The sequence below is a fragment of the Palaemon carinicauda genome, chromosome 33, assembly GCF_036898095.1.
Source record: "Palaemon carinicauda isolate YSFRI2023 chromosome 33, ASM3689809v2, whole genome shotgun sequence".
In the NCBI taxonomy this organism is placed as follows: domain Eukaryota; kingdom Metazoa; phylum Arthropoda; class Malacostraca; order Decapoda; family Palaemonidae; genus Palaemon; species Palaemon carinicauda.
This window is the reverse complement of record NC_090757.1, coordinates 51,907,529-51,921,468: the sequence shown is the minus strand read 5'-3', so window position 1 is coordinate 51,921,468 and position 13,940 is coordinate 51,907,529. Positions and strand designations below refer to the sequence as shown.

At 46.7% G+C, this 13,940-nt stretch overlaps 2 protein-coding genes across 2 annotated transcripts in view; both read right to left on the bottom strand.

Moving 5' to 3' along the window:
- The window catches only part of LOC137626172 (progestin and adipoQ receptor family member 3-like), a 16,909-nt gene extending 14,109 nt beyond the window's left edge, over positions 1 to 2,800 (bottom strand). Inside the window, exons 1-3 of the mRNA XM_068357249.1 lie at positions 2,754 to 2,800; positions 2,298 to 2,460; positions 1,397 to 1,549 (exon numbers count right to left, since the gene is read on the bottom strand). Of these exons, the coding sequence (XP_068213350.1) occupies positions 1,397 to 1,549; positions 2,298 to 2,460; positions 2,754 to 2,800 (363 nt within the window). The remainder of the gene's footprint in view (positions 1 to 1,396; positions 1,550 to 2,297; positions 2,461 to 2,753) is intronic.
- LOC137625950 (glycosyltransferase 25 family member) overlaps positions 2,294 to 13,940 on the bottom strand; it is a 103,090-nt gene continuing 91,443 nt past the window's right edge. The window contains exon 6 of the mRNA XM_068357009.1: positions 2,294 to 2,460. The gene's annotated coding sequence lies outside the window, so the exon portion shown is untranslated. The remainder of the gene's footprint in view (positions 2,461 to 13,940) is intronic.

The following is a 13,940-nucleotide window of genomic DNA, read 5'->3' as shown; positions in this document are numbered from 1 at the left end:
CAAGGAGACACAACCACCTCTGGGCTGGGAGGAGTTCTCATCTGAGGAATGTCATGCAACCTTCCTCAACCTCACTACCCTGTCGTATGATGGGAAGAGTTTCTGAAGATCGGTGTCTATGATCATACCTAAGTATACCAGTCGTTGAGAGGGAAGCAGACATGACTTCTTGAGGTTTACCATGATCCCCAGTTCTTGGCAAAGCCCCAGAAGATTGTTGAAGAAGGGTTGCCACCAAGTCTGCAAGAATCAGCCAGTCGTCCACATATTGTAGGAGACGGATGACAATTCTATGAACCCAAGATGACACTAGGGAGCACACTCTCGTGAAGACCTGAGGTGCAGTGGAAAGACCGAAGCACAGCACCTTGAACGGGTACAATGATATTTTATTTACTGTATATGGAAAAAGGGAAACCTTAAGTTGTCAATTTCTTGATGATTCCAGATAAGTAGGATTTTAAGAAAGAGGATAATATGGGATTACCAGAAAAGAGACCAGGGCTTAGGCTGGAATTCTGACTTTGGGTAAAGACATTTGAGAAACAGTCACCATCATTTCTTTTGGGTGTGGCCATTAATATGGATTATTTTTCTGTCTAGTCATCTTTGGTTGTTTTATTCCATGGTGTTCTATAGCTGGTATGCAAAAATAAATATCCATAATGCACACACACACACACAGAGAGAGAGAGAGAGAGAGAGAGAGAGAGAGAGAGAGAGAGAGAGAGAGAGAGAGAGAGAGAGAGAGAGAGAGAGAGAGAGAGAGAGAGAATTTGGTTTGTAAAATGGGTTATAAACAAAAGTAGATATTCCTGCCCATGGAGGAAAAGTATAAATCCTAGTTTCTACTCCACCCAAGTACTTTATCTGAATTCTATTCAAACTGCTGATCCTCCTCTGACATCGGAAGCCATCTCGTATCCCCTTCTCATTAAGAAGCTCCCAAATGTCAAAAAGACTGACCATACTGTGTAAATTGTCCAAAACCTTTAGAAACACATGATACATTTGGGGAGAGATCACTCTTTGACTGCAACTCTATATTGGTTTTACTATAGTTGTGTAATTAACTCACAGTCTTACCTTTTCCATCATAAGGCTCAGTGATTTCTAATATAAAACTCTATGTTTGGCAGTAATGAGAGCATGCTTTCTCATTTTGCATCCTGCTGTCCTAATATGCATCAAGAAGTCAATAGTGGTGACATCAACTTGACATAAATGCTTTACTGTATTTTTTTGTTGTGCCAATAAACAAAATATATTGCCAACCTGGTGTACTACTTGGTAGCAACATCAGATAATGTAGTTCCACAATACAAACTTTACATCCAAATTGAAAAAATGATAGTGTATATATAAAAACAAAAATGCTACAGTAATATCAACTCACCTCTGGACACCAAAAGGCATAATAAATACCACTCAGAAATATTGCCAAGAATGAAGCGGATATCCCAAAGACATCATACGCAAGCCATTTCATGCATGACTCTTCTGAAATGCTGTTTAAGGTGTGATACAAAGATGACAGCAACATACATAACTGGAAAAAATAAAATGAAATAATTTTCATGATCATCTTTATATTTATCTTACAGCATTACAACAGCTGTCAGGTAAACATTCCCTTACTTTGTCTTCATTTCCTCCGCCAACAAAGTTGGAGAGGAGGTTATGTTTTTGGCCGATGTTTGTCTGTTTGTTTGTTTGATTGAGAACAACTTCCTGGCCACAATTTTACTCAGAGTAGTGAAACTTTAACGGATTAATTGTTATGATGAGACATGGAAGTGATTCAATTTTGAAAGTCCTAGGTCAAGGTCAAGCAAAAGATCAACCGAATTAACCCTAAGACAAGCTGGTTTCAAGAAATATGCTGCCGTGGCAGACGTATGCTCTCTACCGAGTGCCCTTCTAGTTATAAATATATTCAACTAAATTAACAAAACAATGTTCTAAGATTCCCAGAATTGGCCCTCCGGATTTGTTTTTAAATTTGTAAACGCTTAGTACACTGTAGTCATGAACCCTAAAGAGGCAATACATACTACACTACTACAAGGATGTCAAACCTCCACTTTGTTAACAAAACTAAATCTTACAATTTTTGCTGACATAGGAGGTAATATTTTTTCATTAATAAAATTCTAAACATAACATACAGAGCTTAGTTCCTTATGACATACACCTTGGTACACTAAAAAAAAATGCATGAGATTTCCGAGTTACTATATACTATATGAGAAAAATTTACAGAAGATTTAAGGTTATAAACTACAGGAACAACTTACCATAAAACATATTAAGACAAAGGATGCTACGACAGCATCACCTTCTGTGCCAAGATATTCATGATAAACTACAGTAACATCATATACAAAAAGACCAAGGAAGACGAGAAACCCAGCGATGTGTGACCAAATATTAAGCGTTTCATTGGTCCACCATAAGACACTGAAATGAAAAAAAAGGACAAACTTGTAACAGAGTTTATATTTTTCCTAACATACAAACCCGAATTCTTTACTATAGGAGATATTCTAGCGCGAGCTGGAAAATACGGCAGAAAAACCTTAAAGTCGTTAATGACCGGGCAGGTAGTTATCCACCTGTTAGAGGTGGGGGACCGCCGGTCGGTAGCTATTGTTTACCTTTAATCGGATTCTAGCTAGGACTATCTAGGGGGCAGTGATGGAGGGAAGATTTGTGTAAAGAATTTGGGTTTGTATGATAGGAAAAATACAAACTCTGTTACAAGTATGTCATTTGTTCCTACACTGATACAATCGCTCATTCTTCAATATAGGAGACTTAGTCCCGAGGCTAGGGTGTAAATCTTTTTTCTTTGTAGATCCCCATAATCTTAGAATAACTGAAAGTTTGTAGCTTCGTGGAAACAAATGTTTCAGGATGAAGTGAGTCAGAAACATTCGACTCGGACCCCTTCATACTTAGGATTCCCCCAACCTTGAAAAGGGGAAACCTTGTGACAACGAGTATAACTTATACCCTTTGAGAGGAATCAGATGAGTTTCATACCTTATTTCCATTGGCAAGTCCAGCTGAAACTGGCTACAGACTAGGATCCCCAAATGGGAGGGAGAAGGAAACGAAGAAGATATATAGATGTCTTTCTTAAAACCTAGTGTAACACAGGATCCTTAACCAATGGCTACTGTCCCCTGAAAGGGAGTAAGGTAGCTACAACACCTGTTGACCTGCCACAATAGGCCCTATAGAAAAGGTGACTAGAGACCTATGTGTCACGTCCCTCAAATAGTGAGCGGTGAATGTAGATTGGCGTTTCCAGACCCCAGCTTTTAAGACTTGGGAGACTGAGAAATTTCTCTTAAATGCCAGTGTGGCAGCCACTCCCCTAACTTGATGGTCTTTGGGTTTGCTGCCTCTGAGTCTCCATGAATAACCCTCGCAATAACTTTCTTGAGTCAGAAAGAGATGGTGTTGCGAGAGATTCTCTTCTTTACCTTGTTGGTACTAAGGAAGAGATGACAGAGATGTGGTCTGAAAGGTCTGGTGAGCTTCAGGTATTTCCTTAGTGCCCTGACTGGGCACAGTAACAACTGGTCTGTATCCTGTGCTACCTTATTGAGGCTGGAAAACTGAAATTCTCGAAGCCTCTCATCGGCAGATGAAGGATTCTGAGTCTTAGCCACAAAGCCTGGTATGAAGTTGAGAGAGACTTCCCCCCATCCCCTAGAATAGGTGACGTCGTAAGACAGACCATGAAGCTCACTGACCCTTTTAGCCTAGGCCAAAGCTGCCAGGAAGACAGTCTTAAGGGTCAGAAAGTAGTCTGAAGCCCTATTTAAGGGCTCATAGGGCAGACCCTTCAAGGAACAAAAGACCAAAGACACGTCCCAAGGTGGTGGTCTAATCTCAACTGGGGGGGGGGGGGGAGATCACTCAATACCTTGAATCAACAAGGCGATATCTTCCGAGGCAGAAAAGTCAACCCCTCTCAGTCTACAGATGAGGCTCAAAGCCGAGCAATAGCCCTTAATCGCCGAGAATGAGAGGAGCTTTTCCTCCCTGAGGTACAAAAGGAAATCCAACACTAAAGGAAGAGAGGGATCGAGTGGAAACACGCCTCGCCCTCTACACCAAGCTGCAAATACTCTCCATCTTGCTTGGTAGAGGTTTGTGGAAGATTGGCGCAGGTGCCTGGACATGTGCTCAGCCACTCTCACTGAAAAGCCTCTGCCTCTGAGGAGTGACTAGACAGCCTCCAGGAGTGAAGCTTCAGTAAGGGAATTCTCCCGTGGGGGACAACACTGTGTGGCTGCATCAGCAGAAGGGGTTCCAGAGGAAAAAACCTTGGAACCTGAACCAGAAGGGAAAGAAGGTCCAAGTACCATTCTCTGCTTGGCCATGCCGGAGCTATTAGGGTTAGATTGCAGTTCCAGGAGGTCCTGAGTTTGTTGATCACCCTTCTCAGCAGGCAAAAGGGTGGAAAGGCGTATGCGTCCAGGTTGTCCCAAGAATGTTGAAGGGTATCCTAGAGTGTTGCCTCATGATCTGGAACTGGAGAACCATAGTGGGGAAGCTTCGCATTTAGAGAAGTGGCGAACAGGTCTATTGTGCGGAAACCCCATAAAGCTATTACTGCCTTCGCTACTCTAAGATCCAAAAACCATTTGCCACTCAACACTTGGTGATGCCTGCTTAGCTGATCCGCCACAATTTTTCTCCGACCCGGAATAAACCTGGCTGTGAGAGAAATGTCATAACCTTCCGCCCACTGGCAAATCTGTACTGCTAGAAGACAAAGGTCTCTTGCCATAGTACGCCATTGCTTGTTGATAAGCGAGACGGTCGTGGAGTTGTCGCTCATCAACACCACCCCTCGTCCTTGTAGATCTTCTACAAAGTATTTTAGGCCTTTCCAGGCTGCTAACAATTCCAGGTGATATATATGGAGAGTTTGCTCTATTGGAGACCAGTCTCCTGATGCTAACTTCAGGCCCAGGTGGGAACCCCAGCCTCACAGCAACGCGTCCGAAAAGAGTTTTAACTTCGGATCGGGGCTTTGGAGAGGAATGCCCGTCTGGGTATTCTCTCTGGCTGACCACCACTGAAGATCTTGTATCACAAGAGCTGGAACCTCCACTGGCAAAAATGGGGAATCGTTCTTTCGAGACCAATGGGTCTTCAGATGCCACTGGAGACTGCATTCTTGATCTTCCACCTGGAACTAGTTTTTCCAGGGAGGAAAGATGGCCCAGAACTCTGCCACAAAATGGCTGGAGGAGGCAGCGGAGACAAGAGTTGGGCGATGGAATGTTCCAGTCTCAGAAGTCTGTCTTCCGAAGGGAACACTCTCCCTACCTGGGTGTTGATGGACATAAGCAAGACTTCTCCAAGTTTACAAGAATCCCCAGTTCCTTGCAAAGGTCCAGAAGCCTCCTCAGGTGATCCAGAGCTAGTTCCCTGGACGAGGCTAGGAGTAGCCAATCGTCCAGATACCTTAGCAGGCGTATCCCATGCTTGTGTGCCCAGGAGGATACGAGTTTGAAAACCCTTGTAAACACCTGTAGGGCAGTCGAGAGACCGAAGCATAGTACTTTGAATTCGAAGCTTCGACCCTGAACCACAAAGCGTAGGAATTCCCGAGCTGAGCGATATATTGGTACAGTACTTGAAAATATGAGTCTTTCAAGTCCACAGATGCCATAAAGTCTCCTGGATGCACCGCTTGGATAACCCATGCTGTCTCCATTTTGAATGGAGTCTGGTTCACAAACTGATTTAAGGTTGAGAGATCGATTGCTGGTCTCGAACCCCCGAAGCTTTCTCTACCAGAAAAAGGCGACTGAAAAACTCCGGGGAGGTGTTGGGGATCTGATGGATTGGGCCCTTCAGAAGCATGCTCTGAATTTCCCGAGGGACCTGGAAGGACGAGATCGGAGGAGGAATTAGAGGAAGTGGAGAGCCTATGAAGGGGATGCAGTACCCCCAACAAAACACCTTGATGGTCCATTGCATGGGCCCCCTAGCTTTCCACCTTCTCCAACTCCCCTGCAGGTAACCCCCTACACACTGGAAGGGGGGAACCGAGACCCTACTTCTGTCTAGGGTTCCTCCCTCTGCCTTTAGCCTTGGGAGGAGCCGACTTTCCTCTGCCCATAGGTTTGGCTGGCAGTGGAGCCGCAATTGTTGGCTTCTACTGCATTGTGCGAAAGGAAGCAGCCTTTTGCATCGCGGTGTCCTGCGTCTCTTTCCTCCAAGTATCTAAAGTAGAGGAAACTGCTTGCTTAGAAAAGAGAAGAGGTTGTAGAAGGTCCGAGTTTCTCATATCTGATCTCTTGGCCTTACCGATGCTCCTATGAAGTCTGGAAACTACTTACTCCCTCCTTTTGAGAACCCAATTGCCCCAGATGGTCGCTGTTGTAGCAGTTAGGAAGTCCATTGTCTTGGCCCCAGCAGCCAGGACTTCCTGTAGGGACTGCATGGAGTCTTGATTTGACAGGTCCTCATGACTCGCGAGGTAGCCGACTGTACCAGACCACGTGTCAAACCAAGGTAAAGCCTCCAGAAGGGACATTGAAGCCGCTTCCATGGCCGAGGCTTCTGTGGCTGAGAAAGAGACTGGAAGAGTAGAGTCTCTCCGAGGAGCAGCCAGGTGTGAGCCACACCTTGAGGGGATCCAAGGTTAGAGGAGAAGGGTTGGCGTTTCTGATTTTGTAAAAGCGCTTTTGCCTCAAAAATGGAAATTGCCAAAGTTTATGGGATCCCTGAGACTTCAAGGAACGCGTTTCTCCCGAGACCGCCTGAAAGACCTTCCTCAGACGGCTTGCAGTGTGAACAGACCAGAGAAGTTCAATTCTGGCCTTAGGGTTTGGTGGAGGACGACATAGCCTATCTAAGGCTGGAGCGTTGAGAGGTCGAGGAGACATGCAAATCGCCGAGGCCTCAGATATTACACATAGTTCTTAGAGCCCTTAAATAGGAGTACTCCAAGTCCTTTGACGGCGGCTCTTCCGAGGAATCCTCAGGCTGTGCTATGAAGTGGAGACGCGAGCAGCAGACAAACCTTTTGCTTTAACCCTCGCATCTTTCTGATTCGATAGAAGTTGGAGTGTCTGGAGGTAACGGCGAAGTAGGAGACCATGCTAGCGTTGTTGCAGGGGAAGGCTGAGCGCTGGATAATGGCGCTGTGAGCGCCTGACCTTGCGTGGGTGTAGACGGTCTAGGAGAAGGTGACCGACTTATCGGAACTGACCGAGTAGAATTTGTAGAGATTCCTCTCTTTGAAAGGTCTGAAGGACGAGGTTGAAGAGGCCGAATTGATCGGCGATCTGGCCTTTTCCCTCTGCTCTCAACCAAAGAGAAGGGTTGAACCCCTACGTCTTCTTCTGAGGTTTTTGAGAGGCTCGTAATCCCTAACTCATTAGGAAGCAAGGGAACTGGGTGTGAGGTTGTCCTGTCTGAAACACGAGAGCGAGGAGATTGACCCTGCGAGTGTATGACCGGAGACTTGCGAGATCGAGAAGTCGAAGGGCAAGGGCGATCTTTCTCTGATGATAAGGAGTGAAAGCGAGGAGAAGCGCTCTATCTGACTTTCCTAGAGCGATCGGAGACCCTCAAACTAATATGTGAAGGAGAGGGTTCGAGATCAGGACGCGCTTTGCCCTTTGAAGAGCTCTCTTGCGACGAAGAGTGAGAACGTAACGTAGCGCTTTTTTCTTGAAGCGCTTCGAGCGCTGAGATGATCCCTCGCGAGAGGAAGACGACAACGAGGCAGAACGATGACGAGGAAGCGCTCTTCTTAGGTCTGCCCCGAAAGCGCTTGTAGTCTCGAGGCGAGACGTCTTGTGAAGAGACAGAAGGTGAGGAAGAGCGAGAACGATGATGTCTCTTCCTATATCGCCTGTCTCTCTGGCGAGAACGTCTAGGCAAATACCGTTCGTACATGATCTGGAATGGAAGCGGTAACGGAGACATTTCCGGAGGCGGAAAACATTGCCCCACTAGGAGAGGCAACAGGATCCGCCTGACCAAGAGAAATGGAGGTTAAATCAATGGTACCACTCTTCCTTGACTTCCCCCCAGAGGAGGGAGGCAAGGGAGAGTCCGAAGGGAGAGAACGAGAGACCGAAGAAGAGGCCCGTGACTCCTTACCTTTCGACGGCGAACCTGGAGGTAACGAGTCGTCCTTGGATTTCTTCTTCTCCTCTTCCCAAACTTCTCCCACTGAGAGGGCGACCACTCTCTACATATTTGGCAGGGAGAGCCTTCAGAACACCTATGACCTCTGCACCCAGGTCATAAGGAATGAGGATCAACCTCCAGCGGCAACATAAAGGTGCCACAGGATTTCGGGGCCACACCGGGACACTTCCTCACAATAGAGGACATCACATCCAACAAAGAAAAAGAATTAATCAAAAGCACAAAAAAGAAAGGCTAGTCTGCCAGTCAAACAAAACAGGAGCAGCATTGATACCACTGAGACGGCTAGAATTCGATTGGAGGTAAACAGTAGCTATAGACCGGCAGTCCCCCACCTCTAACAGGTGGATAACTACCTGTCCAATCGTTGACGACCTTGTTAATGTTTTTCTGCCGTATTTTCTAGCTCGTGCTAGAATATCTCCTATAGTAAAGAATGAGGGTTTGTATCAGTGTAGGAACAAAATGATATTTTAATTATAAAATAAATTTTTGAATATACTTACCCGGTGAATATATAATAGCTGCAACTCTGCGGCTCGACAGAAAACACACTCAAAAAACTCGCGAGCGATCGCTATGAAGGTTGCGGGTGTGCCCACCAGCGCCAACTGTCGGCCATATACCACTCTTGTATGTAAACAAACCCTTCAATTCTTCTCGTCCCGCTGCGTCTCTATTGGGGAGGAAGGGAGGGTCATTTAATTTATATATTCACCGGGTAAGTATATTCAAAAATTTATTTTATAATTAAAATATCATTTTTAAATATTTAACTTAGCCGGTGAATATATAATAGCTGATTCACACCCAAGGAGGTGGGTAGAGACCAGAGTTAATAAAGTTTACAGCGTATAAGCTAAGAGTTTTTTCATTTTGACAGTTATCAATATAACAAAACCAAAATATATAGGTACCTGGTAAGGAAGTTGACTTAGACGATTACTCTGCCTTGTAAGTCTGTCTTCCTCACGGAGCCCAGCGATCCTCTTAGGATGCTGACAGACTCCCAGGAGCTGAAGTATCAAGGGCTGCAACCCATACTAACAGGACCTCATCAAACCCCTAATCTGGGCGCTCTCAAGAAATTACTTTGACCACCCGCCAAATCAACCAGGATGCGAAAGGCTTCTTAGCCTTCCGAACAACCCATAAAACAATATTAAAAACATTTCAAGAGACAGATTAAAAGGATATTGGAATTAGGGAAGTGTAGTGGTTGAACCCTCACCCACTACTGCACTCGCTGCTACGAATGGACCCAGTGTGTAGCAGTCCTCGTAAAGAGTCTGGACATCTTTCAAGTAAAATGACGCGAACACTGACTTGCTTCTCCAAAAGGTCGCGTCCATGATACTTTGCAGAGATCTATTTTGCTTGAAGGCCACAGAAGTTGCTATAGCTCTAATCTCGTGCGTCTTAACCTTAAGCAAAGATCGGTCTTCCTCACTCAAGTGGGAATGAGCTTCTCGTATTAACAATCTGATAAAATATGACAAAGCATTCTTTGACATAGGTAAGGATGGTTTCTTAACCGAACACCATAACGCTTCAGATTTACCTCGTAAAGGCTTAGTACGAGCTAAATAGAACTTAAGAGCTCTAACGGGGCATAAAGCTCTCTCTAGTTCGTTGCCTACGATCTCTGATAAGCTAGGAATATCAAAAGATTTAGGCCAAGGACGAGAAGGCAGTTCATTCTTGGCTAGGAAACCAAGTTGAAGAGAACAAGTGGCTTTTTCTGACGAAAAACCGATGTTCTTGCTGAAGGCATGAATCTCACTGACTCTTTTAGCCGAGGCCAAGCACACCAGGAAAAGAGTCTTAAGAGTGAGATCCTTCAGGGAGGCTGAATGTAAAGGCTCAAACCTGTCTGACATGAGGAACCTTAGGACCACGTCTAAGTTCCATCCAGGAGTAGCCAAACGACGTTCCTTAGAGGTCTCAAAAGACCTAAGGAGATCTTGTAGATCTTTATTGTTGGAAAGATCTAAGCCTCTATGCCGGAAGACCGAAGCCAACATGCTCCTGTAGCCCTTGATCGTGGGAGCTGAAAGGGAGCGAACTCTTCTCAGGTATAAGAGAAAATCAGCGATTTGGGCTACAGAGGTACTGGACGAGGATACAGATACTGACTTGCACCAGTCTCGGAAGATTTCCCACTTCGATTGGTAAACTCTAATGGTAGAAGCTCTCCTCGCTCTTGCAATCGCACTGGCTGCCTCCTTCGAAAAGCCTCTAGCTCTAGAGAGTCTTTCGATAGTCTGAAGGCAGTCAGACGAAGAGCGTGGAGGCCTTGGTGTACCTTCTTTACGTGGGGCTGACGTAACAGGTCTACTCTTAGAGGAAGACTTCTTGGAAAGTCTACCAGCCATCGAAGTACCTCGGTGAACCATTCTCTCGCGGGCCAGAGGGGAGCAACTAACGTCAACCTTGTCCCTTCGTGAGAGGCGAATTTCTGCAGTACCTTGTTGACAATCTTGAATGGTGGGAATGCATATAGGTCTAGGTGAGACCAATCTAGGAGAAAGGCGTCTATATGTATTGCTGCTGGGTCTGGGACTGGAGAGCAATAGATTGGAAGCCTCTTGGTTATCGAGGTTGCAAAGAGGTCTATGGTGGGTTGACCCCAAGTCGCCCAAAGCCTCTTGCACACGTCCTTGTGGAGGGTCCATTCTGTAGGAATTACCTGACCCCTCCGACTGAGGCAATCTGCTAGAACGTTCAAGTTGCCCTGGATAAACCTCGTTACCAGGGAGATGCCTCGATCTCTTGACCAAATGAGCAGGTCCCTTGCGATCTCGTACAGTGTCAGGGAGTGGGTGCCTCCTTGCTTGGAAATGTACGCCAAGGCTGTGGTGTTGTCCGAGTTGATCTCCACCACTTTGTCTCGAAGGAGACTCTCGAAGCTCATCAAGGCCAGGTGGACTGCCAAAAGCTCCTTGCCGTTGATGTGCATGCTCCTCTGACTTGAGGTCCACAGACCTGAGCATTCCCGACCGTCCAGTGTCGCACCCCAACCCAAATCCGATGCGTCTGAGAATAGAACGTGGTTTGGTTTCTGAACTGCTAGGGGAAGTCCCTCTCTTAGACTGATATTGCTGTTCCACCAATTCAGGCAAGCCTTTACTGTTTCGGAAATCGGGATTGAGACCGCCTCTAGCGTCTTGTCCTTTTTCCAGTGAAAGGCTAGATGGAATTGTAGAGGTCGGAGGTGTAGCCTTCCTAGCGAGACAAACTGCTCCAGGGATGATAGAGTTCCTACTAGACTCATCCAATTCCTGACTGAGCATCGTTCTCTCTTCAACATCCTTTGGATTACGAGCAGGGCTTGATCTATTCGGGGGGCAGACGGAAAAGCCCGAAAAACTGGACTGCGAATCTCCATCCCTAAATACAGTATAGTTTGGGATGGGATCAGCTGTGACTTTTCCATGTTGACCAAAAGTCCCAATTCCTTGGTCAGATCCAATGTCCAATTGAGATCCTTCAGACAGCGATGACTGGACGAGGCTCTGAGAAGCCAGTCGTCCAAGTAAAGGGAGGCTCGGATACCCGATAAATGGAGGAATTTTGCCACATTCCTCATAAGCCTCGTAAACACGAGAGGAGCAGGACTTAGGCCAAAGCACAGGGCCCGAAACTGGTACACCACATTGTCGAACACAAATCTCAGAAAAGGTTGGGAATCTGAGTGAATGGGGATGTGGAAGTATGCGTCTCTTAGGTCGAGAGAGACCATCCAGTCTCCCTTTCTGACCGCTGCTAAGACTGATTTCGTGGTCTCCATGGAGAACTTTGTCTTCGTGACAAAGACGTTCAGAGCACTGACGTCTAGCACCGGTCTCCAACCTCCTGTCTTCTTCGGTACTAGGAAGAGACGGTTGTAAAACCCCGGTGATTGAAGGTCCGAGACTTTGACCACCGCTCCCTTCTCTAGCAAAAGAGACACTTCTAGTTTCAGGGCTTGTCTCTTTGCTTCCTCTCGGTACCTGGGAGAGAGATCGATGGGGGAAGTCGCTAGAGGAGGTTTGTGTACAAATGGAATTTTGTACCCCTCTCTGAGCAACCTCACAGACAGTGGATCTGCGCCTCTCTTCTCCCAGGCTCGCCAGAAGTTCTTGAGTCTGGCACCTACTGCTGTCTGAAGCTGCGGGCAGTCAGACTCTGCCACGTGAGGACTTGGCTCCTTTCCTCTTTCCTCTCTTTCCTTCGGCACGAGTACTTCCCCTGCTGGGGGCTCTGCCACGAAAGGGCGGAATAAACCTGGACGCTGGAGTGTCTATCCTAGGTCTAGCGGAAAAGGCAGTCGAAGGAGTCCCTTTGCGAGCAGAGGACGCAACCAAGTCATGGGTGTCCTTCTGCACTAGAGACAAAGCTATGTCCTTAACCAAAAGTTCAGGAAACAAAAACTTTGATAACGGGGCAAAGAGTAGCTCAGATAGTTGACAGGGCGTCACTCCTGCTGACAGAAAAGAGCAAAGAGACTCTCGCTTCTTAAGGACTCCTGAAGTAAACGAGGAGGAGAGCTCATTGGATCCATCGCGGATGGCTTTATCCATGCAAGACATAATGAGTAAGGAGACATCTCTATTGGCCGATGAGATTTTCCTACTCAAGGCTCCCAAACACCAGTCAAGGAAGTTGAAAACTTCAAAAGCTCTAAAAATGCCTTTAAGTAGATGGTCAAGGTCTGAGGATGACCAACTAATCTTCGAGCGTCTCATGGCTAGGCGGCGGGGAGAGTCTACAAGGCTTGAGAAGTCGCCCTGGGCAGAGGCAGGGACTCCCAAGCCGAGAACTTCTCCCGTGGCATACCAGACGCTCGATCTAGACGAGAGTTTAGAAGGGGGGAAGGCATAGGCCGTCTTCCCTAAACTCCTCTTGGTTTCCAACCAATCGCCTAACAGCCGTAAAGTTCTCTTGGACGAGCGAGAGAGTACAAGTTTTGTAAAGGCTGGCATGTCAGCAGGTACGCCTAAAACAAACTCAGACGGCGGCGAACAAGGAGCCACAGAGACAAAGTGCTCGGGAAACAACTCTTTAAAAATGAGCATGACTTTTTTAAAGTCCATAGATGGCGGAACTGCTCTAGGTTTATCAATATCTGAAGGATGATCCTCCGGCTGAGGGTCAGCAACGTCCTCATCCGAAAGTTCCTCATCTGACAACTGATGAGAAACAAGCAAAGGGGTTGGCAATGCTTGACATGCAGCGTCCACCCGCACTGGTGCATAAGTGGCGGACCAGGACGCAGCGTCCTGAAACTGCTTGACAGTCTGAGAACTGTCAACAACAACAGGTGCGTGAGGACGCACAGCGTCCACCCGAGACTGCTTAGACCGCCTAGGTTGTGCAGTCAAAACAACTCTAGGTTGCGGAGGTTGACGCTCAGCGTCAAAACAAGTCAACTCCGATGGTTGGCGAACGTCCTGAACGTCACCAGGCGCATCAGCGAGTTGCCTAACGTCCACATGCGGCTGAAAATCCACACGAGATCGCATCGAGTGTGGTACAACCCCAACCGCTTGACGTGAGTTGGCTACACCAGCGTCAACAGGACGCACAACAGAACGCTTGGGTGGCTGAAGGCCAGGATCTCGATGAGATAAACGGCTAGGCTCAACGGAAACCTTATCGGCATTGTAGTCTTCCATAAGGGACGCAAGTTTAGACTGCATGTCCTGCAGTATAACCCATTTAGGGTCCACGGGAATGGGTGCGGTAACCGACGGGGTTAGCGT